This window comes from Notolepis coatsorum (assembly GCF_963971535.1).
Source record: "Notolepis coatsorum genome assembly, chromosome: 2".
NCBI lineage: Eukaryota > Metazoa > Chordata > Actinopteri > Aulopiformes > Paralepididae > Notolepis > Notolepis coatsorum.
The window spans coordinates 36,970,128-36,997,597 of record NC_140166.1 but is presented as its reverse complement, the minus strand read 5'-3'; the positions used below and the strand labels follow the sequence as shown (position 1 = coordinate 36,997,597).

The 27,470-nt window shown below is 45.2% G+C and overlaps 1 protein-coding gene across 3 annotated transcripts in view; it reads left to right on the top strand.

Annotated features, from left to right (window-relative positions):
• Positions 1 to 27,470, top strand: part of sema4ab (sema domain, immunoglobulin domain (Ig), transmembrane domain (TM) and short cytoplasmic domain, (semaphorin) 4Ab) — a 190,621-nt gene that overhangs the window by 97,862 nt on the left and 65,289 nt on the right. For all 3 annotated transcript variants that reach the window (XR_014619381.1, XM_084307497.1, XM_084307496.1), the window contains exons 4-5: positions 6,822 to 6,881; positions 13,247 to 13,345. Coding sequence is in view for 2 of the 3 variants with exons in the window: in XM_084307497.1 (XP_084163623.1) it covers positions 6,822 to 6,881; positions 13,247 to 13,345 (159 nt within the window). In the remaining variant the exon portion in view is untranslated. The remainder of the gene's footprint in view (positions 1 to 6,821; positions 6,882 to 13,246; positions 13,346 to 27,470) is intronic.

Sequence of the window (27,470 nt, the reverse complement as noted above, 5' to 3'; positions counted from 1 at the left end):
TTATTCACCATTTCATACAGGTACAAAAATGGAACGTGTTTTGGCATTACAGTGCATACTTTTTTCACAATTAAGAACAATACAACAGTAAATAAATAATTTTAAGTAAAGTGCAAGACAGGACATAACAGTGAGACAACAATAAGACTGTGAAAGTGCGGTGGTTGGGGACATGGATACAGTGCAACACAAAGTTCAAGTCCAGAAGTCCAGCCCTAGCAGCTCGCCATAGAGGGGGGGGGGGGGGGCAGGGGGACACCTGACTCATTTACCAGGCGAGCTGCTGAGGGGAAGAAACTCAGTCTGTGGCGGGACTTTAGTGTCTTGGGCAGCCGTAGCCGCCTGCCGTGGGGGAGCATGTTGAAGAGGTTGTGACCCGGGTGGGCGGGGTCTGCCATGATCTTCCTCGCCCTCCTCAAGGACAGCGCCGTAACCGTCCTAGGACGGAACCTCCCGAGCGCGCAGAGAACATTCACTCGCCGCCGCTCTGAGAGGGATGACCTTGAGCTTAGAAATAAGCCCAAGTACTCCACCCGTTGACTGGGAAGAGGAGTACTCTACTTCCAGTCTACAGCAAAACCCAGGCTGGCGAGGAATTCCACCACCTGCCTGGTGTGAGACCTGGCGATCTTCTCTGACCGGCCGAGGACCAGAATGTCATCCAGGGTGGAATAAAATGTGTATCCCCCGACGACGCAGAGACCCCAACGCGGTCTCCACGCACTTGGTGAAGATGCAAGGAGCCAGAGAGTAGCCGAACGGCAGCCTCTGGTACCCGTACGCTAAGCCCTGCAAAGGAAGCGTAGGTATGTCCTAGGAGGGAAGATCGGGATGCGAATACGCATCCTACAGGTCTATGGAGGTGAACCAGTCCCCCACCTGACAGCGCCTAACAGGTGGGTGACGGTCAACATTCTGAACCTTCCATGGGACAGGTCCAGTATGGGTCTGACACCCCCCCGCCCCGGGCACCAGAGAATATCGGGAGGAAACGCCGCTCATCGCGTCCTCCCATGGGACCACGACGACAGCCTGCTTCGCCGCCAGAGAACGAATCTCCTCGGCCAGGGCTGTCACTGCCGCGGACTCTGATAATAGAGTCTGTACAAACCCAAAAACGGAGGGCGGGGGTGTGTAAACTGTAACACAAGCGCCGCCCTCAGCGTTCTCTCCATCCACACCGACATATGGCTACCACTGCAGCCATATGTGCTAAAATTCCAAAGCGCCCCCGCCGCCAACTGCCGCTGGTCCGCTAACGGCGCGAACAGGGTGTCCTGGAGCTGGGATATCGCACCCTGACTCTACCAACGAGGCAATCGCACCCAAGGGGGGATCCAGACAGAAGGGGTGGTCTGATACGGGGGGAGAGGCCAACACCCCTGGTGACATAGGCTCCCCCGCTGAGCATCTTCCCAGCTTAGCTTGCTGAGGACAGCCTGCTCTGCAGCTGGACATGCAAGGCGTGTGGTTCCCACACTGCCCGATAGGGTGGGTCCCTACACACCGTAGCCCTGTAGTGATATTACTACCACCCAAACCATGCGTGCCTGACTGACCACCGACGGTCTTCCGGTCGGTGGAGGCACTAACGTGATACCCGGCCTGGCGAGGGCGGGGCTGGGGGAACTCACGCTGCGACCTCCTGGACCTGGAGTTCCCCCGCTGACAACCTTTTTCGTCGACAGACACAACACCAGGCTCACCAAACACAGACGCAGAACGTGTGGTGTGGGAGCCGCTTGACAGCACAGCATTCTCACAGGCAGACCCAGGCCTAGCTAGCAACTGGGTGTCAGCCCCTGTCCCCATGAGAAGCGAAACGTGGGGCCGCTTGTGCTTCACTGGAAGCACGCGGCCCGCAGCCAAAGGGAACAAATCAGAGCCCTGTGTCCCGTAGCGTAGCGGGGGGGAGTAACCAGAGAGCGTGCTAGACACAGCTAGACGGCGACGTTTTTTTAGGGCGTGCTCATCTAATGTAGCCGATCCCTTGGGCCGCCGAGGCTGTCGGCCTTGTGATCACCTGTTTTCTTTGTGTCCAGGGTATCTCAGGCGGTGGAAACATGGCCGTGCTCTCACCTCTGGCTGCGCGGTGTGGGGCCCAGGTCAAATACCGCCCGCGCCCCTGCGGACAGACTAAAAAGTCCCTCTGCGGAGAGGGGAGCCCTGAGGAGGGGAAGTCTTCTCTCCTTCTCAAGGGGAGATTGCTCCAACCAAAGATGCCCGTGAACAAGTGTTAACAGCATCCTAGCCCTCCCTGCGGTTATAGCTTGCAGCTAGGTCAAAAGCTGAATAACCTCAAAACCTTGCGCGATGGTTTTGATGTCGGCTGGCCCTAAGGCCCCACCACCCGACACCATTTTTTACAGAAAAACAGCCAATTGAGCAATGTTGCCAGTCGCTGCTAAATTCTGCACTGTGGCGATATAGGCCTCATCAGCCCACCAGCCACCTGCCGGGCCGACTCGCCTCAAGGCGTCGGCCGGGCGGGACACCGTTCCACCATGTCAGGGCAAAGGACTGATGCCACCTGCTTCACTAAGCACGGAACACCAGTGGTGGCTGCAGACCAAAGTCTACTACTAGTGAAGCACTGCCTCACTGCGGTGTGCACCCATGAAGGGATAAAATGAATGAATGAACGAAAACTCTATTAACATATTGCAGAATGGGCTAGCCCAATACACACAATTGTTAAGGGGATGCAGACCAGAGAAAACGTTAGTCCTGTCCACATCAGGGACCCCCATTTTCAATTCATAGATTCACAAAAAGCACACGACAGGGGAGGAAATTAGGCCACTTTACTCGCCAAATGCGAGTATTCTTTGTTTCAGATTCAGACAACTTTATTGGCGAGTGATTCATGAAGAGCACTCGCCACACTGGCGAGTAGTAAACAAAACAAAACAAAAAAATCATTCTGCAATCTGCTGATTCGCTCACTGGCACAAGCCGAACTCTGACTCCCCCCTTATGATTCCTCATAATAATCCATAACCAATGAACATCATCGTTGCGCTTTAAGCTCCTCCAATGAACACTCGTTTTCTAGAAGATGCCGCCCATCTAGGTGAAGTGGACAGACCACTGTGTAGTGCGTGTGGCCCTACAGACTCCTGTCACCGGCTTGACAACGTAGACAAACGTAGACAAAAACACATCAGTGACTTCTATCAGCATGTGACTTGCAACACCAGAGGCGGTAACATCCTAGATCACTGTTACACGCAATTTAAAGGTGGCTACAAGGCTCATTCTGATAGTGGCTTCGGTAAGTCAGATCACGCATCCATTTTTCTTTCACCAAAGTACAGACAGAGAATTAAAAGTACTCCCGTAGTCTCGCGAGAGGTGCAGAAATGGGATGTGACGTCAGAGGATACGATCCGGTCAGTGTTTCACAACACAGACTGGAATGTGTTCCGCGACACAGATAACATTAATGCCTACACGGAGACAGTGCTGGACTATGTTTGTACTAGGGTGAAAGAAACAATCCCCACTACCAAAATGAAAGTTTACCCAAATCAAAAACCCTGGGTAGACAAATCCGTCCGTGAAGCTCTGAGAGAGCGCACCAAAGCATACAACGACGGCCTAGAGGCAGGCAACATGAATGACCACAAGGTGGCGCGATACAACGTAAGGAGGACAGTGTCAGAGGCCAAACGACGCTACAGGGATAAAATTGAACTCCAGTTTGAACAAGCTGACTCTAGAGCTATGTGGCAGGGGCTCAAAACGATGACAGACTACAAAGGCGCCTCCCTCAAACTGAACAGTGACATCTCCTTAGCAAATGACCTCAATACCTTCTATGCGAGGTTTGATGCTGGTAATAACAACACCAGCTCACAAGCCTCGGCAATGGGGGGGGGGGGGGGGTCGGCTGCTGATGGAGGCGCAGTGTTCAGGGTAACAGAGCATGAGGTGAGGCGGACCTTTAAAAAAGTGAATATCAGGAAGGCAGCAGGTCCAGACGGCATCCCCGGCCGCGTCCTAAAAGTCTGTGCCGACCAACTGGCCCCAGTATTCACTGACATATTTAACCTGTCCTTAGAACAGGCTGTCATCCCCACCTGCCTGAAGAAGTCCACTATTATCCCTGTACCCAAAAAATCCAAGCCTGCTTGCCTCAACGACTACCGCCCTGTAGCTCTCACCTCCATAGCCATGAAGTGCTTCGAGAAGCTAGTAAAGGGCTACATCTGCTCCTCCCTCCCCATCAACATGGACCCCCTGCAATTTGCATACCGCCCCAACAGGTCCACGGAGGACGCCATATCCCATGTGCTGCACACAGCAGCATCACACCTGGACAAGAGGCAGGGGAACTATGTGAGAATGCTATTCATCGACTACAGCTCGGCATTCAATACCATAGTCCCCTCCATACTCATAGCCAAGCTCAGGGACCTGGGCTTGGGCTATGACCTCTGCCAGTGGGTCTTGGACTTCCTGACTGGCAGACCCCAGGTGGTGAGAGCAGGCAACTGCACCTCCTCATCCATCACCCTCAACATAGGGGCCCCCCAGGGCTGTGTTCTGAGTCCCCTCCTCTACTCCCTGTACACACACGACTGTGTGGCTCAGCGGAGTAGCAATACAATCGTCAAATTTGCTGACGACACAGTGGTGGTGGGCCTGATCTCTGCCAACGACGAGAGGGCCTACCTGGATGGTCCTGGCGGGATGGTGCCAGGAAAACAGCCTCTCCCTGAACGTCAGCAAAACAAAGGAGATGATTGTGGACTTCAGGAGGTCGGGGGTCAAGGACTACAGCCCCCTCAGCATCGACGGGGCACCGGTTGAGAGAGTCAACAGCTTTAAGTACCTCGGAGCCTACATATCCGAGGACTTGACATGGACCACACACATTAACAGTGTTGTGAAGAAGGCACGACAACGCCTCTACTTCCTCAGGCGCCTAAGGAAGTTCCAAGTCAGCCAGAAGATCCTTAAGAACTTCTACTCATGTACAATAGAGAGCATCTTGACCGGCAACATCACCTCCTGGTTTGGGAATAGCACTGCACAAGACCAAAGCAGACTACAAAGAGTGACACGTTCAGCCGAACGCACAATTGGAGGGGGGCTCCCCACCCTCCAGAACATTTACTACAAGCGTTGCAAGGGCAAGGCTAAGAGAATCATTAAAGACTCCAGTCACCCGAACAACTGCCTCTTTGAACTGCTGCGGTCAGGCAAGCGATACAGGAGTCTCAAGGCGAGCACAGAAAGACTCAGAAGAAGCTTCTATCCCCAGGCCATCAGGCTGCTAAACGAACAATGAATGAACACTACACAACAACAACCACCAAACGCACATAGCACACACATCCACACGCACACACTCACTTTAAACAAACACACTGTAGCACCCACTCCACACACTTATAGCACACACCCACTTTAAACAAACACACTGTAGCACCCACTCCCCACACTTTATATTTATGGATGAAGGATTGCACTACAACTCGTACACCTTACAGTAAATTGTACCTAAAATTGTACCTCATCCCATTTCTGCTTTGCACTAGATAGTACTGTACATTAGTACACTGCATAGTATTGTGTATTGTATATTATATGGTAACTCAGAACATTGTACATATGTCTATACCGAACACTGTGACCTAATTTTCTTCTTCTAAATTCATGCTATATTATGTTATTATGTTATTTGATACTATCTTGTCTAGCACAGTCTCTGGAGCGTAACAGTAAGAAGCATTTTGTATGAAAGTATTCTGTACTTCTGTATGACAACTATTAAAGAACTTGAACAACTTGAACAGTGGATGAAAATAATTGCATGTAGAGTCGTCTCTTTCGCATATCAGTGCGGTCTGACATGGGGGCGAACAACAGCACGCGACGCGTCTCCTTCGAGTCGGATGAGAATGACAAGTGGGCGTGAGGCTAACTCACTCAAGTCAACCAGCATTAGCCGGCTAGCTACCTAGCATGTAACAAGCTACCATAACGCGCGTTCAACATAGTGGACTATACTGAGCGGCTTTGCTTAAATGCAGCCGAGTGACATTTTATTATTACAGAATTATTACCGGGTTTCCCCCCATATCACCACTCGCCCATATGCCCTTCACAAAGGTGATGTTGTCATACTTGTCATTCAGAATACACCTGCTGAACCTCTAGCATTGACATGATTCAATTCCAATGTCATCATACAGCACAAGTACAGTACAACCAGAATACGTTTGGCATCCAACCAGAGTGCAAATGTAACAAGTCAAGTTCAAGTTGTTTTACTTAGCTATTACATTATACCTTGGTTTTGGAAGTCACAGTTCGGTATGATTTCGGTACAGTGGGGGAAAGTTTGCAGAATGTGGCCTTCCATGTTCCACTCGGGAGTGACGTAGTGTGCAGTTACTGTTAAGTAGGGCTGTCAACGAATATTCTATATTAAAATTAATAGACACAAAAAACACATACATTCGGGAAAATGAATGTTCTAATCTAGATTGTGGGGGGTGGGTCTTCTACGGTTCGGTACGAATACGTGTACCGGTCCGTTACACCCCTATTATTGCATATTCGTGGATATCGGTGTAAATATAATTCATTCAGTCATAATTTTTTTTCCAAATCTCCTCACAGTTAACTTAGAAACAAACATAATTAGAAGCTACAGCTGGAAGACTGAAGCAACATACTGAACAAATAAGCACAACAAGGTGGTTTGATGTTGGTCATCAAACACAGAACAAACACAGCTGCTGTGTGTGTGTGTGTGTGTCCTCTCTCTTTCCCTTTCTACATTTCTTTCTGTCTTTCATTCCTCACAGCTGGACTGGTCCCCCTCAGACAAAGACCTAGAACAGTGTTCCATGAAAGGCAAGAATATGGCAAGTATATTCCTCAACTAGGTTCCTATGTAATGCTTCTATAATCCATCTGTATTGGCTTTTAACCCTCTAAAGCAGGGGTCCCCAAACTATTTCCTGTGAGGGCCACATAACTTTTCCCTTCTCTGGTGGGGGCCGGGGTCAGTTTGTAACAGAAAAAGTGTGACGATCGCAGGGGTGCCTAAACGTAAACATTTATTGTTTTCCAGAAAGCCACACATAACCAAATATTAATAACCCTTTCCGGGATCTTCACAGAAACAAAAGTCAGGAAATAAATAATAACACTATTAACCCATTCTCCGCCACCACTTTGATCCATCCTAAACCATCCTCTGCCAGCACTATTTGTCTATGGAGATGTTCACCTTCTTTGCAGGGCTATAACTTTTAAAATTGTATTGCTAAATTGACATTACTATGGCCCATTCAACATCAATTATCTATCGTTCAGGATGTAGGAACGTTTTACTTTTTCATTCACACATTCATAGAAAAATACGGTCTAGAGTATAAATATGTTTTTATCGTTTTCTGCAGTATTTCATAGAACGTGAGATATAGCCATAAATGCATATATTAGATCATCAAATGCAGTTTGATACCGATCTGGCGGAGAATGACGTGTTAACACGTCATCGGCGGAGAATGGGTTAATGAAATAAATAACACTATTTATGAAATAAATATACAGTACCTACAGACCACCTATCTCTAGCTCTGTACTATTTAAAAGCACAGTGGAGGACACACTCAAAGGTTATCGCACCTCAGAGATGGCAGTGGACATGTATGACAGGACAAAGGCCATATGTAATGGCCTTGGGATTGAGGAACATACTACCAGCCAAAAAAAATTTAAGAAATTATAGGATCAAATGAAAACTACTACTTACTAAAAATGGATGTTTAAAAGTACTAAAAACCAACAACAAATATCAAACACTAACAAACATTCAGCACAGACAATGGGGATGCTGCCATCTTAAAAAAATAAAATAATAATAAAAAATAAAAATAAAAAATATTTTTTTTTAAGCTCCGGGGCTTTAGGCGGCCGGGCCGCGTGAATATTAAAGGCAACCAACTTGTGTTCAGCTTTTCGTTCAGCGTTTCTCTGATTGGCCACACGGCCAATCAATCAATCCACTAGCACACGCCCTTGCGGCAAGAGAGACGCGGCAGGCAGAAGCGCAACCAGCGGTGTTCTGTTGTGTGACTGTACTACAGCGGTGTTCTGTTGTGTGACTGTACTAAACTCTTCCACCACATGACCGACATTTGACATACATTACACCTCCTATCTATGTTGGGATTATGTTTGGTCATGACAAAACAATAAAAATCGCTACTGTTAGTAAGCTGCCACCACCCACTTCAATGACAGAGCTCTCATATTTGCGAATGCATAAACTATATCTTAAATTATGGCGATGTGTCTAATATGGCTGTCGCGAAGTCATTGATAAGCGACAGCCATATTAGACACATAGCCATAATTTAAGATATAGTTTATGCATTTGCAAAATATGAGAGCGCTTGTCATTGAAGGGCTTCCTACAACGGAGGAACGGCCGCTGCTGCTGCTGGAGCTGAACCGAGTCAAGCCGCGGGCGGCGCACGGAAGCCGGGGAAAAAACAACCGCGTCGCCCCGCTGGCTCTTCAGCAAGCAGCCTCCACAGCTCCAGTTAACCTAATTTATACCGTAATGAATCATTAAAAAATATACCGTTAACTGGAATATGTTGTTTCTTTACACATATGTTGGATTATGTAATTGGGTTGTCATGACAAAACAATAAAAATCGCTACTTTACATCAGGGTGAACGCTGTTACACTGCCACCACCCACTTCAATGACAGAGCTCTCATATTTGCGAATGCATAAACTATATCTTAAATTATGGCGATGTGTCTAATATGGCTGTCGCGAAGTCATTGATAAGCGACAGCCATATTAGACACATAGCCATAATTTAAGATATAGTTTATGCATTCGCAAAATATGAGAGCGCGCGTCATTGAAGGGCTTCGTTCTACAACGGAGCACGGTCGCTGCTGCTGGAGCTGGACCGAGTAGAGCCGGCGGCGGTGCACGGAAGCCGGGGACAAACCACTGCATCGCCCCGCTGACGTTAAAAACGCGAAATAACGTTACAGCTTACAGTTCCACACTGATGTACAGTGACACCCAGAGTTTCTAGTTACAGTAGTGACGCGTGAATCGAGATAGTCCTAACACTGTAACAGTGTTTATTATTAAGAGTCAGATAGTCCTAACAGTGTTTATAGTCCTAACACAGTGTTTATTAGTAAGAGTCAGATAGTCCTAACAGTGTTTATTATTAAGAGTCAGATAGTCGTAACAGTGTTTATTATTAAGAGTCCTAACAGTGTTCATTATTAATTAACGTCATAAACGAACTACCAGATGTATTTTCTAGTTCAGCGCATTTCATAACTGTATGGGCTTTGTTTATACATGTACAGTGACGAGTGAATCTACCGTTGGTTGTTAAAAACGCGAAACATAATAATCAGTCAGCAGCGCTCCACTGCTACAAGTGCGTTGGAACAGCAGCCCAACGGTACACAAGTTGGTTGCCTGCGCTGCCGCGCTTGCTCCTTGGATTTCATTTGGGACGTGGGACGGCTGCGCTTGCCTGCGCGTGGGGGCGGGGGGGCGCGGCCAATCAGAGAAAAGCCGAACACAAGTTGGTTGCCTTTAATATTCACGCGGCCGGGCCAAATGTGGAGGCGGGCTGGATCCGGCCCGCAGGCCGTAGTTTGGGGACCACTGCTCTAAAGCCTACATTCTGAGCTTATTCTTTGAGTCAGTATCAAGTGTTACGCCATAACTTGATAGTTTACCAGGGAATTGTTGTTTTTTCAACATGGGAAGTTATATTTAGGTGTTTTGAACCTCCTTATGCAATTTGCTACAAATACACTTTTTCCTCAGTGAGTGACAGCTATTTATTTGTTTAAGACATAAATCATCAAGTTGCCTTCATATTTGGACCAATGTCTCCCTGCAACCCCCCCCCTTACACACACACACACACACACACACACACACACACACACACACAAAAGTGTGAGCACATGCATGAGTCTGGTCTCTTTTGAAAGGAAACATTCTGAACTTTCTTCCACAACAGGAAGAATTGATTGATTGATTGAAAATAGGGATGCCCCGATCACGTTTTTTGCCACCGATCACCGATCGTCGTGAGCCATATCGGCCGATACCGATCCGATTGTTTTTGATTAAAAAGAAATTAAAATTTATTTTATATAAAAGGTTTTTTTTTTTTTTTTTTTTTTTTTATAAAATATATATATTATATGATTAGACTTGTACTTGTATTATCTGCGAGACATCGCCACCACGCAACAAGTCAAAATGCTCACTATCTGCAAACAGCTCCACTGTCTGTGTGTACTCTAGTAGCCCAGCTCCAAAAAGGATTCTCCGGCGCTGCAGCGGGACCCCATTGGTAACGTTAAGTGCTTTGGTCATTTCACATTCAGCAAGCCCTCAGCTCGAATACGCATTAAATCAATGTTATAAGACATTGATATCAAGAGCTATCTGTAGCTACTGCTAGCCGGCTAGATGACGTTAAGACAGAACTTTAGTTCAATGGGACATTTAGTTTTGAACAGTAAACAAACGTCAGCTAACGCAAGCTAATGCAAGCTAACTGAGGTATGAACATGAACTACTAGACTTTCTGGATCATTTGTTGATATCAGGAGCTATCGGTAGCTAGCCGGCTAAATACCGTTAGACAATGCCTACTAAACGTGAATAGTTGACTGGGTAATTTTGTTTAAACAGTAACGATAGCTAGGTAGCTAACGTTAGCGCAGGTCGAATGCAGTGCACTACAGACTCGAGCAGAGGAGCCGCACCTCTTTGTTTACAAACTCTACACGGGGGCGGGCGGGGCTAGGGAGGAGGAGCAGCGGCAGTTTGCAGGTCGTGTGTCTCTGAGACAGACAGCGAGTGAGAGCTTTGCTTGATCGGTTTCCGCTATCGGCGAATATGACTCATTATCGGAATTCACAGATTGCATATTTATACTGAGTATCGGCCGATAACGATCGGTGGCCGATCGATCGGGGCATCCCTAATTGAAAAGTTTATTAACAGATTGCAGAATGGGTACAGTACAGTACAGCTCAATACATACAATTGTTAAGAGGATGCAGACCTGAGAAAGACTTTCGTCTTGTTTCCATCAGGGTCCCCCATTTTCAATTCATCATATGACACACACGACATACAGATAGACAGTACTGCTACATCTATACATTTATGACATACCAGATTTTCAAATACAGTACTGTTTGTGATACTAAAAAAATCCAGAAAAAGAGTGTATATACATTTGACATAGAAACTGTGCATTGGAGGAGGTTGGGTAGGTGGGGTGGGGCTGTACATTGGAGGTGGGGGGGGGGGGGGGGGGTTGGGTAGGGGGGACACACACTGTACATTGGAATACTGACATACATTTGACATAAACTGTACATTGGAGGAGGTTGGGTAGGTGGGGTGGGGTTTTGTGGGGCTGTACATTGGAGGTGGGGGGGGGGGGGGGGGGTTGGGTACATTGGAATAATGACAAAGCCATGCTTTGTGTTCTTGCTGGCATGTAATTTATTAGATGTTTTTAATTGTCATGCAGATGAACACACACATGCGAGATGGGCGACACACAGGAACACACACATGCACTGAGTTGCAGATAAAATGTCTCTGCATTTTTCCCTATTCCGTGGGGCAGACATGGGTTGTGGTGTGGGCCGCGCCCCGCAACCAATCCAAGTGCTCCTGTCCCTCTTTGGAGAACATGCAAACAGAAAGGCCAGAGAGATACCCCACCTGCGTGCCTGGCAACGCAGCAACCTGGTCCCCAAGCGGGAATCTAACCCAGGACCTTCTAGCTGTGAAGCGACAGTGTTAACTAGGGATGCCCCGATCGATCGGCCAGCGATCGGTATTGGCCGATATTCAGTATAAATATGAGATCAGTGAATTCCGATAATGCTTTATTTTCGCCGATCGTGAAAACCGATCGATGACACGGAAAACATGATCCAATTCTCTGCGGAGTTCTCACTCGCTCTTCTCTCACAGCCACACAGAGCTCTGCTGCTGCTGCACGTCTTGCTCCTCCTCCTCCTCCCCCTCCCAGACCCATGTCATGTCAACAAACCCTTCTTACGGCAAGAGTCGAGTGGATGAGCAGCTCAGAGCTCCTCTTTCAACATAACAAGCATTAAACAAAATGGCCCAGTCATCTATTCACTTTTGTTTAATACATGAGGCGTTGTCTAATGTTATCTAGCTCCTGATATCAACGTCTGATATCATCAGTTTGGCATTCGTTTTCGCAAGTGCTGGCTAGCGTTGGCTAGCTAGCTATCGCTCGTGAGCTAACGTTAGCTGCCTAGCTAAAGTTACTGTTTAAACAAAACTACACAGTCAACTATTCACTTTAGTTTAATACATGATGCATTGTCTAACTAGCTAGCTACTGATAGCTCCTGATATCAACAAATGCGCATTTCAGTTTAAGAATCATAGGGATGCCCCGTGCCGATCGATCGGCCAGCATGAGACCTCCATTAGCTAGGTAGCTAACGTTAGCTCACGTTAGCTCACTGTTTTAACGAAATGACCCAGTAAACTAAATAGTTCACTTTATTTTAATACATGATGCATTGTCTAACGTCATCTAGCCGGCTAGCAGTAGCTACAGATAGCTCCTGATATCAATGTCTTATAACATAATTGACGTTATTCGTTTTTACAGCTGAACATTGGCTAATTAGCTATCATGCTTCATAACAACACTGCAAAGATGGCAATGCTGAATGTGATGACCAAAGCAGAGTATACACACAGACAGTGGAGCTATTTGCAGATAGCAAGCATTTTGACTTGTTGCGTGGTGGCGATGTCTCGCAGATAATACAACTACAAGTATAATTATATAATATATATATTTTATTAAAAAAAATATATATATTATATATTTTAAAAAAATCTTTTTTTATAAAACCAAAAACTATCGGTATCGGCCGATATGGCTCATAGACGATCGGTGATCGGTATCGGTGGCAAAAAACGTGATCGGGGCATCCCTAGTGTTAACCACTATACCACCGTGCCACCCATAGTGTAAATTCTAAACGTTACCAGACGCCAGTGTAAAGTAGCTAAGACTGGACTAATGTGCTCTCTCTTTTTGGTTTTGGTTAGCAGTCGAGCTGCAGAGTTTTGGACCAATATCATTGTTTTGATTTTGATCATTTGATGAATGATTTACTGTGTTTATACCCTCTCTAGACGGACTGTCCCAACTTCATCCGTGTGCTCCAGTTCCTGAACTCCACACACCTGTATGCCTGTGGAACCTTTGCCTTCAGCCCACGCTGCACCTACATTGTAAGAGTTGTTCCAGTCTTGTGCAGTCCCATTCAGAATGCTCTCTCTTTCTCCGTTTCTCTCCCTCTTTCTTTTTTTCATGCCCTCGTGATCTCCTTTGGTGGCAATAATGTCACCCATAAGAAAATCACTTGTGTCAAAGTCTCCACATCCACACAGAGACGGAACCGATCTTTTTAGTTTTCATTTCAAAAAAGTTTTCAGTAAACACGAAATCGTCTCAAGAAATATGTGCGTCCAAACTAATCTGAACCGATGACGCAATAGCCCACCTCTCCCTTAACCCGCATGCACAAACTCAGCCAACAACATCAACAACAATGGCGCCGTACAGGGTTGTTGCGTTCGTGATGCGGAAGCTATTGAGCTTGATCAGGCTAATTACAGCTAAATGTACTGCTCCTGTACTACCATGCGTCATCGGTTCAGGAAAGATGCCTATTGGCTTGTAAAGACGGAAATGCAAGGGTGGCGTCTTCAGATTTGTTGACTCTGGGACCCGGTTTCAGAAAATAGCGTATTCAGGCTCTGTTCCGTGTTGACGAAACGTGCATACGATAAAATTCTTTGGCGGATATTACACCCAAACTCGTCTCCGTGTGGACATGGCCATAAAGTAGCTCATATGAAATGTACTTAAGTATCAAAAGTATCTGGTGTTAGAATGTACTTAAGTATCAAAGGTAAAGGTACAAGTATCAAAAGTTTAAGTACAAAGTGCTTTTCATACAAAGAAATAAAACAGCATTTATTAACCATAGGTACAGTTTGAACTTTTTGTTCAAACAAAGGTACGAGGTGTTTGAGGGGATCAGATGTTTGCATGCTTTTATCCAAAGTGACTTGCATACAACAGGTCAGCAGAAAGGGCACAGTTTCTGCTAAGTAACTTAGGGTGCTACAGTCTTGAGTGCATAGTAGTATTGGCATAGTAGGTAATATAGGGAAGGAAGATTATTTAGTAGAAAAGTGCATCGTTGTAAAAGATGGTTAGTGTTTTTTTCATATTTCTTTTCATTTCAGATATTGGTTGAAGAAGTGTGTTTTTAGTTGACACCAGAAAATTGGTCGGGTAGGAAGCGGAGCTTGGATAGGAGTGGGTCTGAGGCGGCCAGAAGATGTAGAACAGAGGGTCTTGAGGGTGTGTAGTTGGGGACTATTGACCTGAGGTAGGCGGGAGCTCTACCTGTATTCGCCCGATTTGTAGAAGTGATGGCTTATTTTGAAGTTTTTTTTTAAAGTAAGCTCCCTCAAAAGGACCGGAAGTCTGTGCTGAACATATACTATTATCCTATATACTATTATTCCTAATAAGTTATACTCTTATCCTATATACTATTATTCCTAATAAGTTATATGCTATTATCCTATATACTATTATTCCTAATAAGTTATATGCTATTATCCTATATATTATTATTCCTAATAGGTTGTATACTATTATCCTATATCAGGGTTAGAAATTAACAGGGGCTTGGGGCAAAATGCACTAGAAAATTCACCAAATGCCCTCGAAAATCAGTTAAGCAGGGCAAGAAAAGCCCCAGACAGTTTACGAATTATATACATAATTATATATATGCTCTACAGTGCGAGCATTTCACTCGTATTTGCCCCTAATAATATTTGTGTGTGCAAACCGGAAAAATCATTTACTCGCAGTGTGCGAGTGAAGATTACAAGCTCCGCTGTTAATAGTTCAGAAACTACAAGTCCCACATTCCACAAGGGGCATAAACGTCCAATCACAGTAGCGTTTCCTGTGGTGACGCGGCCGGTTTCACAAGAGAAATGAAACGATAAACACAGTACGCGCTGCCTGGAACAGAAAGTCACGGTACCGGCACGTTACAAGTTATACATTCAGAATCAGACAACGCTAAAGATTCAGCCAGCCATGAAGCCATGGCGGCACGGTGGTGTAGTGGTTAACACTGTCGCCTCACAGCAAGAAGGTCCAGGGTTCGATTCCCGCTTGGGGACCAGGTTTCCATGATGCCAGGTACCCAGGTGGGGTATCTCCCAGGCCTTTCTGTGTGGAGTTGGCATGTTCTCCCTGTGCTCGCAAGGGTTTCCCCCCCGATAAGATAAACCCAATGGAAAAACATGCACAACAACAGATCACTAACGCTGTGGCGTCCTTGACGAAGACGGACAGGAGCACTTGGATTGGTCCCCGGGGCGCGGCTCCATGGGGGGAAGGACGACGGGATGGGTTAGGCGCAGAGACTCAATCGCATCGGCGACTGAGAAAAAGACAATGCGTGTGTGTGTGTGTATCCCGGTGTGTGTGTGCCGCTCCAATTGCATGTCCAGTTCGTTGCATGCCGAATAAAGACCCCATAAAGAGGTCCTGCATTATTATTATATAGCCCATTCATTTAAATTTTGCGCAAAAGAGACGAGGAGAAAGAGGAATCCGGCGATACAGCTAATGTTACTGAGGCGGATAACGTTAGCGAAGTTAGCACATACATGCAGCACACTGTGGGCCAGCCAGTGACTTTGGTGGTGTGACGGGTGTGTGCTATTGCACAGATGTGTGTCCCGTTCCCGTTTGCACACGCACATGCACACACACACGCACATAGTAAGCCATCACTGGGAACGCTCAGAGGAAACGGGGGCTGAGAATATCTGTGTCTATCTGTGTGTGTGTGTCTCGCACTCTCTCCCTCTCCCCCTCTCTACATCTTTCTCTCCTGAACCTATTTCATTCAAAAGGAAGACATTGATGGACAGTAGCTGTAACTGAGGGGTACAATTCCCTGACTGTATTGAGAGTATGGTATCATTAAACCACTACTTAGTTATGTACTTTAATTACTGGCCATACAGTACACGGTATATCTGGTGAACACCCACACAAGAATACGGCTTGACAAAGAAAGTTCTATTTAGAGGTATTTATTATTAGAGCAGCAACGGTAGGTTACAGATTGAGAATTATGATTGCGCTTGTAAGGCGAAGAACACTTAAGTAAGTCAAGAGCGTAAGTCCATGAGCATAGTAAGATGGGTATAACTGACGCCACCTGTAGCATAAGAATTACATAAGGCACACTCGTAGTCAGCTGGAGACACTAAGGAGTTCCCTCCGGTTGTAAGCCAGCAGGGTAGAGGAATGTTCGGGAGCAAAGTCTGGATCAACGCGGAATAACGAGGCTCCAGATACAGGAGCCAGTGCAGTAATCCCTTGGTCCGTAGACAAAGCAACAGCTATACTCCAGTATGCACGACAGCATGGATGAAAGCTAGCCAGCCTCTGTGGTCCTAGAGGCGGGCTTGATGGTGCTCCTCACAGGGTAGATCCCACACAGCAGTGGGGTAGACGGTTCTCTGCTCCAGCAGCCACAGTACCAAAGCAATATAATCCAGCCGGAAAAGGCTCTGCATTCGCCGGTGTAGGTTCTCCGGTGTACATATCCAACGGTTCTCGTCTAGGACTCCTCGGGTGGTGGCGCGAGTTTAGGCCGCCCAGCCTGGATAAGTGCACTAGCTAGAGTACGACGAACCGGTGGTAATGCTGGTCACTGTAGAACGGTAGCCGCACGATACACTATAAATAATAGACTATTACTTCACAATAGAATAAGTCGAACTCGACGATACAGCGTTAAACTCTGACACTTTAGCTATCTATTCGCATGCGGTTCTCAAGGCTCTATTCAGGGGCAAAGAGGCCCACTTCACGGCACGTTGTATCGTGGTGAAGGCTTCAACGTTTAGGTACTCAACTACTGCTGTATCCACCTGCGACGTATTTATACGTAAGGTGAATAATCTAGTGCCAACCTCAGTTCTGTCTCGTATTACTGCGCAAACCTGGACATGTTGAGACATGCCTTGGCGGTGGCTTTGAACTTGCCATTGGGGGTATGGCCGTTGGCGCCTAGGGGTCGCTGTCCAATAGGAGAACGAATATTATGGTCTGGCCTATACCTAGGTAAAGGGATATTCCGTGTATATATACAAAGAATATACAAGGGATATCGGACGATATACAAATATTATACAAGGTATCTCAAGTAATAAATATATATATTCGGTTTAATCTGACCCTTTGTAACAGTAGCTATACGTATAAATTATAGCTCAGTTGTAGCTGTAACAGAATAATTGTATTGACTATTAATGAACTATTATTCAATAGCGTTTCAATTATAATGAATTAAATAATTGTATAAAGAATTTTCCATGTTCTGTCATCTAATAATATATTCCATTGCCTTTCCTATCTGTATCAAAGTCAAAATGTTGATATCGTGACAAGACTACAACATACAAAAGCAGCTTGACAACCGATATCCTTTGCGTCTAGGCATGGGCCAATTTGTGATTTTGGTGGTATGTGCTATTTGCACAGATGTTTAGCCCTTAGTATGCACACGCACAGTATAATATGCATGTAATAAATAGTTTGTTAATAAACTCTGTGTTACTTGAACAATTTGTGCACATGTGCAATCCTTGGGAAAAAGGTTAGCGTAGAGCCCTATATATGGAGACATTAACATTACGTTATCAAACATAGGGACGAAGACTAAAAAAAAATTGTCAACAATGTTTTATAATCTTTGTTAATTTTCATCATAAAAATTCTGTGCCCCCGAAATACAAAAAAAGCCCCCGAAAATAAATTAAGGGGGGCAAAAAAAGCCCTTGGAATTTTTTTTAAATGTCTAACCCTGTCCTATATACTATTATTCCTAATAGGTTATATACTATTATCCTATCTACTATTATTCCGAATAAGTTATATGCTATTATCCTATATACTATTATTCCTAATAAGTTATATCCTATTATCCTATATACTATTATTCCTAATAAGTTATATGCTAATAATAATAATAATGCAGGACCTCTTTAGGGGGTCTTTATTCGGCATGCAACGAACTGGACATGCAATTGGAGCGGCACACACACACCGGGATACACACACACACACACATGCATTATCTTTTTCTCAGTCGCCAATGCGATTGAGTCTCTGCACTTGACCCATCCCGTCGTCCTTCCCCCCATGGGCAGCCGGGAGCAGATAGGGCGTCAACGTGAGCCGCGCCCCGGGGACCAATCCAAGTGCTCCTGCCCGTCTTCGTCAAGGACGCCACAGCGTCAGCGATCTGTTGTTGTGCATGTTTTTCCATTGGGTTTATCTTATCGGGGGGGAAACCCTTGCGAGCACGGGGAGAACATGCAAACTCCACACAGAAAGGCCTGGGAGATACCCCACCTGGGTGCGTCTATGCCAAATACAACGCTGTTCGGTTTCCGGGTTCCTCTGATTGGCCACGACGCCCACGTGACCCCGCGCTAGCACGCCCCCTTATCCACGCCTGCCTCTACGCCGCACCAAGCTCCTCTGTGTGTTGCAGAGCGGCAGAGGTCCCGGTGTGTTCCTCAATTTATACGCATGGAAGTATTGACTACGCCGTAACGAATCATTAAAAAAATATACCGTTAACTGGAATATGTTGTTTCTTTACACATGTTGGATTATGTAATTGGTTTGTCATCTACTATTATTCCGAATAAGTTATATGCTATTATCCTATCTACTATTATTCCTAATATGTTATATACTATTATCCTATTAGCCCCATCCTCAACCTTTTCCTGTTGTCCATGTTGACCCAGAGACGTGTATTAAGGCCTCTACATGCTATATCAACTGCGACGCAACATCGACAACGCAACAATTAGGGGTGGGGGGGAAAATCGATACGTAGTAGCATCGCGATACTTTGCGTGGCGATACTGTATCGATACAGGGACGCCAAGTATCAATATTTAATTATTCATAAAAACAAAACAAAAAAATACAAATTTTATAAGGAAGTTGTATTGTTCATTTCAATACCTGTAATAGTACAGTAGTCCACACACACACATGTGCATTCAGTTAAGTTGGAATATGACTGTAATACAAACAGTTCAGTTTGTCAGGTACATGCAACGCAGATTACAGTGTTTACATCTGTCTGCTTGAGAAAAGACCATGTTCTGCAATAAAAATTATTGAAGTGAGATGAACAGACTGAACTTTATTTTATTAGATAAAACATGTTCACAAAGTTTTACTTTGCAGTTGAAAAAAGGTAATAAATTAAGGCGGCTAAGTGGCGCAGTGGGCAAGGCGCTCGCCACTAACGCAGGATATGCTGGGATCGAGCCCAGCTCTCGGCGTTGCTTCCGGCTTGGCTGGTCGTTCATACTAATACAATTGGCAGTATTAGGGGGTGGGAAAGCCGGTGGGTGGGGATCGGACGTTGTGGACAGCGACTCCTACAGGTCGGTTGGTGCGCCTGTACAGTAGAATCAGGAAGTATCGGGGGCAGCGTGAGCCTCCCACGCGTTAGTCCTCCAGCTCCGTTCTGAACCCTCTGAACCTTGGTGCTCTCTGGCGAACACCCCGCGTTTACAGCCATTTAAGCAGAACCAACATTCCACCGTCTCCGTCATCAACAGGGGCGTTACCCAGGCGGAGGTAGAAATAATGCGTGGAGAGCGAGCCTCAACGCGCGAGCGCACACACAAAAGCACACACGCACACACACGCACTGTATACGTTTGAAATGAATCGTTCCAGCAAAGTAGGCTTCTATTATTCTAATTACTGTTTTAATGGGTATCATAGTATTAAGTCCTACTGTAGAACATGACGTATTAGCATGACATCTGATTTATTCATGCCAATACAAAAAATTTCGGACAAACGCAATTGGCACAAGTGTAAATGATGGATTAGTCACTCAGTTTTAACATCCGACTGATTAGCTCAGCTCGTTAGTCCACTGGCTGAGGATCCTATGGTCACAGGTTCAAATCACTCTTGGTTCCAACATTTTCTTTTTTTTCGTTTAATTAATTTATCCACTCTGGTTGGATGGTGTGTATGTATATGTATGTATTGTGCTGTATAATGACGATACATTTGAATCGAATCTCATTTTGAAATTGCTACCTGTTGAGTGGATCAGCATGGTGCAATGCAATCACCTCCGAAGCTGTCTGCCACTGTCGTGTCCATAGGCAGCGTAGCGATTTCAAAATGAGATTAGATTCAAATGTATTGTCATTATACAGCACAATACATACATATACATACACACCATCCAACCAGAGTGGATCAATTAATTAAATGTAAAAAAAAAGAAATTTGAACCAAGAGTGATTTGAACCTGTGACCATAGGATCCTCAGCCAGTGGACTAACGAGCTGAGCTAATCAGTTGGATGTTAAAACTGAGTCACTAATCCATAATTTACACTTGTGCCAATTGCGTTTGTCCCTAATTTTTTGTATTGGCATTAATAAATCAGATGTCATGCTAATATGTCATGTTCTACAGTAGGACTTAATACTATGCCAATCCAATCCAATTTCTTTAATGACCACCCAGCCAGGCTGGTGGAATTTGGTTTCAGTGCATAGCATAGCAGTTCCAACATAGAACATATAACATCACTTACAGCGTACATAAAAGAAAACACAATTACATAGATACAGTTCAGAGTTGTCCATGTCCATGTCAGCAGAGGTAAGGGGGGTTGCGGGGGGTACTACAGGGAGGGGGGGGGGGGTGCTACAGGGAGTTCAGTGTCCGTATGGCAGTGGGGAAGAAGCTGTTTTTGAACCGGGATGTTTTGGTGGTCAGGGATCTGTAGCGCCTCCCGGAGGGCAGCAGCTGGAAGATGTGGTGTGCTGGGTGAGTGGGGTCGGAGATGATTTTCCTGGCTCTCCTGATTGTGATTTGGCGGTGGAGTGATTCGAGAGAAGGGAGGGGGGTGCAGATTATTTTTGAGGATTTATTGATGATTCTTTGTAGTTTGTTTTTTGAGTGAGTGTCCAGATTGCTGTACCAAACAGTTATGGAGAAGGTGAGGATGCTTTGTATAATGGCCTGGTAGAAACGGAGCAAGAGATGTTTATTGACTCTGTATTTCTTAAGCTGGCGGAGGAAGAAGAGTCTTTGATTTGCTTTTTTGTGTATGTGGTCTGTGTTGGTTTTCCATTTGAGGTTATTGCTTATGTGAGTGCCGAGAAATTTGAAGGAATCTGTGGTGATTATGGGTTTGCCGGAGATGGATATGGGGGTTTTGGGGTTTGGCTGGCGTCTGAAATCGATGATGAGTTCTTGGGTTTTTGATGAGTTGAGAAGGAGGTTATTGTCTGTGCACCAGGTGAGTGTGTGGTTGATTTGTGTACGGTATTCTGTTTCGTTATTGTCTGTGATGAGGCCTATAAGGGTTGTGTCGTCTGCATATTTATATATTTTTACGGAGTTGTGGAGGGATATGAGCAGGTTGGTGTATAGGGAGAAAAGCCAGGGTGAAAGGACGCAGCCTTGGGGGGCTCCTGTGCTGAGATATAAAGGGTGGGATGTGATGTTATTTATTTTGACCTTCTGTTGTCTGTTGGAGAGGAAGCTGTGGATCCAGTGGCAGATGCAGGGGTCGATGTTCATGTCCAGAAGTTTATTGATGAGTTTGGCTGGGATAATTGTGTTGAATGCGGAACTGAAGTCCATAACCAGAATGCGGGCGTATGAGTTGCGGGTTTCCAGGTGTTGCAGCAGGTGGTGAGTGGTTGTGTTGACTGTGTCATCCACAGACCTGTTGGTTCTTTTACCCATTAAAACAGTAATTCGAATAATAGAAGCCTACTTTGCTGGAACGATTAATTTCAAACGTATACAGTGCGTGTGTGCTTTTGTGTGTGCTTTTGTGTGTGCGCTCGCGTGTTGAGGCTCGCTAAGCCTTTCTCCACGCATTTCTGGAGCATTTCTTTATCCACTCTGGTTGGATGGTGTGTATTGTACTTGTGCTGTATCATAACAATACATTTAAATCTAATCTTGTTTTGAGAGCAGTCGCAAATCGCTTCCTGTTGAGTGCAATGCCGACTCGCTACTTTCCCCCGTTCACTCGTCTTCACACAGCCTAGAATATGACACGCCCACTGTTGACGTCACGGTTCGCGAGGAAAAACCAACTATTTTTCGGTGCCAGCTGAGCACCGATTTATCACGTTCTGAACCAATTAATCCCGGTCTGAACGCGCCGGCCGGTGCGAGATTACGTTCGGGAACCGGCTCCAGCACAGAGCCTGGCCGGTGTAAAAGGGATATGAGAGATTGCACTGTACAGGTGAAAAGATGCGACGGCTGTCTCCTCGTGTACCGGAGGGGACACGTGATGCAAGGCTTCGTCCACATTGCAGCCGACCAGTGGGAGGCATGGTCTAACAACGTTCGAGACAGGGGAGGGTAGAATTGGATAATATGAAATTGGGATGGGAGAAAAATAGAAAATGGGGAGAAAAAGTAGATAAAAAAAAAAGGTAATACATTTAATTTTAAAAATAATAATAATAATTCACAATACTCAGCGTATCGCGATATATTTAGTATTGCGATACTATCATATCGTGACGAAAGTATCGCGATAGTATCGTATCGTGAGGTTTCTGGCGATTCCCACCCCTAGCAACACTCTGCCTCTGCAACATCCCCATGCAGCCTATGCAACATTGTACCCCGGATGTAGCTAGGTTCCCTAGATAGATGAAACTTCCCTTCTCAACCAACCCATTGATAACAACCCATATAATAGCCGTGTTTATGTTTGTTTTTGCTCGTGTTCTTGTATATAGTGTAATATAGTTATATTTTGTTCGTTTGTTACGTTTGTTAGTTTGTTAGTTTAAACTTTAGGTTAGTTGTAACGTTAGTTTAGCTTCGTTTTAATGTTAGATAATGTACAAAATAAACGTCTTTCCGGTGTTTTATTTTGAAACCCCCCGACCGGAAGTATTTATGATGCTTCGCTATCTGCTTGTGTAGTCCGGTTCTGTGTTTGTTGGTGTCTGTAGATTGTTGGTGAACAACTAACTTTAGGTTAGTTTTAACGTTAGCTAGCAGCAGGGATGGATGCCGTTGTGCAAATGCAGGCAGCTACAGGCACTCGAGGAAGAGCTGCTGAATTTAATCGGCAGGAGAGAGAGAGCTCGTCAAAGCTGCATATCCCTGTGGCTGTGGTGCGGTCATATAGGCACGAAAGTGCAGCTCGAACTACCTGTTGTATTAAATTAATTGATTGCTGTTTAACTTGTCCATGTCCAGTCCTTTCGATTATCCCCACCGTTCATTGTAAACAATGATGCATGTAATTATATTAACGTTACTGTGTTGTTGTAGCTATGTTAATAAATTCTGAATGGCATTAACGTTAGCTGGCTGGCTACAACGAATTCTCACAAGCTGGCATCGTAAAATATCAACACCAGCCATGGGTATACTGTTTACTAAATTGTGGAGGCTTTTAATCGTCAAGGCTTGCATTAAAGCGTTCCGTCTCCAGACGGATTTCAGTATATATATATATATATATTTTTTTTTTTTTTTTTTTTTTTTTTTTTTACTTGGAGTCTGACGGAATAGACCTATCTCAAACCCTGCCCTCTTTTCTTGATCCTCCAATCACAACAAACTTTGTTTGTCCGAGGTAAGCGAGAGTTGTGATTGGAGGATCAAGAAAAGGGGCAGGGTTTGAGATAGGTCTATTGGCTACCTGGTATAATATGATTTGTAGATGCATACAGATTGAAACGACATTTAGCCAATCAGAGCCGTCAAATATCATGAAAAGGGGCGTTTTGACCATTCTAACCAATCAAACGTGAGCTTGACGCACACACACGCTGCTCGCAGTGCCCTCCCCCTCACAGACCCGTCTCATTTGCACCGAAGATAGCAAGCGTGCAGGTCCTCTTTTAAACACCACTGCAGCATTAAACAATGGCCCAGTAAACTAGTCACTTTAGTTTACTACACAAGGCGTTGTCTAACGTTATCTAGCTGGCTAGCTGATAGCTCATAACATAATAGAAATTCGTTTTTGAAGCTGTGGCTAACGTTAGCTACCTAGCAACTGTAGCTTGCTAATACGGGCTGGCCTGGCCTGGCTGGCTAACTTTTAATTCACAATGGAGTGGAGCTATCTAACTGTACAAATCGATGTACTTGGCTGAGACTGTATTTTGTACGGTTGGCTGCCTGGCTGTTGTGGATTCGGGTAGCCAGCTAGCAGCTAACATCAACTCAATGTCGACACTATGTTGACACTCTGAGCGAGTTTGCCGACAGCAATGTAACAAACAATACGGTCCATTCGGAACCATTATCCCCAACACATAGTTCCGTGTGTGAATAATGTTGAGCCACCACAAAAAATGAATCCAAAGTTTAATATAGTAAGAATAGCACTAGGCTATATACGGTATATGTCACAAATGTAACATTACTATATTCCTGTATGTCATGTATGTCCCTATGCCATAAATGTCATGATGTCAATGTCATGTATGGCATTAATGTCTATGAATTGAAAATGGGGGACCCTGATGATGTAAACAAGACAAACGTCTTTCTCTGGTCTGCATCCCCTTAAAGGATAACTCCACTATTTTGGGAAATTAGCTTATTTAACATCTTCCCTGGAGTTAGACAAGAAGATGCATACCTTTTTTGTCTCTGTGCGTGCATTTTAGCTTTGGGAATAGATGCTCCGTTAGCATAGCTTAGCTTCATCACTGGAAGTGAGGCAGGACAGTAGCCTTACAGTGCCTTACAGTGTATTGCAAGGTCTGACATTGACCAAACTTGATATGCATGACCTTGGTGGGCTCTAGGTCAACTCCTGAAAAGGGGGTCAATGTCAGACCTTGCAATCAAAAGTTAGGGGCGCACTGAAATTATGGCAAGGGTTATTAGCCCCCTAACTTTTGATTGCAAAGTCTGACATTGACCCCCTTTTCAGGAGTTGACCTAGAGCCCACCAAGGTCATGCATATCAAGTTTGGTCAATGTCAGACCTTGCAATACACTGTAAGGCACTGTAAGGCTACTGTCCTGCCTCACTTCCAGTGATGAAGCTAAGCTATGCTAACGGAGCATCTATTCCCAAAGCTAAAATGCACGCACAGAGACAAAAAAGGTATGCATCTTCTTGTCTAACTCCAGGGAAGATGTTAAATAAGCTAATTTCCCAAAATAGTGGAGTTATCCTTTAACACTTTGAGTGCCACACCGGGTTTTCCTTTTTACCCCCTTGATGCCACGGTCCACTTCAATGTTAACGTTAATATCGCCTAATCTATGTTTTAAATCTATGTGTCTAATCTATGTGTCTAATCTGCCCGTCGCTTATCAAAGAACACTTTTCCAGTCAGTGCTGTCAAGGCAGATTGTTTTTTTATCGCTTCATTTCCGTTTCAGAGCATTTTGAAAAGCACCCGTTTTGAAATAAAAAACAGTTCATTCTAGAGTAGACCATTCTGTGATAATCGTCTTTTACTGGAATATTCCAGAACGTTGATATTCGTCGGCCTATTTATGAATCGTTTTCAAATAAACGCTAGATGATCAATATTATACGTGCACGCAAGCACATTCGCGCCGCGCACGGATAATTGCCGTGTTCATTTCCTCTCTGACTTTTCCAGTGAAACCGAAAGAGCCCATTTCACAAAACAGCCTATATCTTCATCAAAATTAGTCTGATTATCCTAACACTGATAACATAGATTCCTTACCTGACATCAGATGGTATCCAACTGGTATATTCCAATTCCTGATCACCATTAGAAAAAATCGATAAGTGTATGGATCCAACGTGATACAATACACATGATTCCACGGGGCTGAGAGGCTCCAGAATGAACTGTGGTAACCCCGGCTGGATCAGTGGACTGGAAAATGTGGAGTACCGGATTTTTTTCCCCATCCATTTTCATTGAGTCCATTCCAAAATCCCTTATGTCATCTGGGAGACGATAGGGGGCTCTTTTTTCCACATATGATCGCCGGCAGTGCTCAGGTATACTCGGGTAGGCTCACGTGATGCAATATGATTTCAGATCGCTAAATTTTTTTTTTTTTTTTAAATCCGAGAAATCTCGTGAGTGGCTTTCAACATAACTATCGGAAACCCGAGATATCTCGTGTGTGGCAGTGAAAGTAACAATTGTGTGTATTGAGCCATACTGTATTGTACCCATTCTGCAATCTGTTAAATATTGATTGATTGAACATTTTATTAACAGATTGCAGAATGGGTACAATACAGTACAGCTCAATACACACAATTGTTAAGGGGATGCAGACCAGAGAAATACTTTCGTCTTGTTTACATCAGGGTCCCCCATTTTCAATTAATCATAACATATATGACACACATGACATACAGATAGACAATACTGCTACATACTGCTACATCATCCCTGTACCGAAGAAACCCTCCCCAACATGTCCAAATGATTACAGACCGGTGGCACTCACCTCTGTGGTCATGAAATGTTTCGAGAGGCTGGTCAAGGACCACATTTGTGCCTCTCTCCCCAGTGATATGGACCCTATGCAATTTGCATACAGGACAAACAGGTCCACTGATGACGCGGTCTCCCAGGTACTGCACAGCACTCTCTCCCACCTTGACCGTCAGAAGGGGGGCTATGTGAGACTGTTGTTCATTGACTACAGCTCAGCGTTCAACACCATAGTCCCCACCAGACTGGTGGACAAGCTGATCGAGCTAGGCCTGAGCTCCGCCCTGAGCGCCTGGGTACTGGACTTTCTGAGTGAAAGACCCCAGGCGGTCAGGGTGGGGGGTCAGACCTCCAACACCATCACCCTGAGCATCGGGTCCCCCCAGGGCTGTGTTCTAAGCCCCCTGCTGTACTCACTCTACACACACGACTGTGTGGCCAAGTTCAGCTCCAACTCCATTGTGAAGTTCGCCGACGACACGGTGGTGGTGGGGCTAATCTCGGACAACGACGAGAAGGCCTACCGGGAGGAGGTTGAGGTACTGGAACGTTGGTGCCAGGACAACAGCCTGCTCCTGAACATTGGTAAAACCAAGGAGCTGATCGTGGATTATAGGAGAGGACAGCGGGAGACACACACACCACTGAGGATTAACGGGGCTACCGTGGACAGGGTGAGCAGCTTCAAGTACCTGGGGGTCCACATCTCAGAGGACCTGACATGGTCAACACACATAGGCACAGTAGTAAAGAAAGCGAAGCAGCGCCTCTACCACCTGAGACAGTTAAGGAA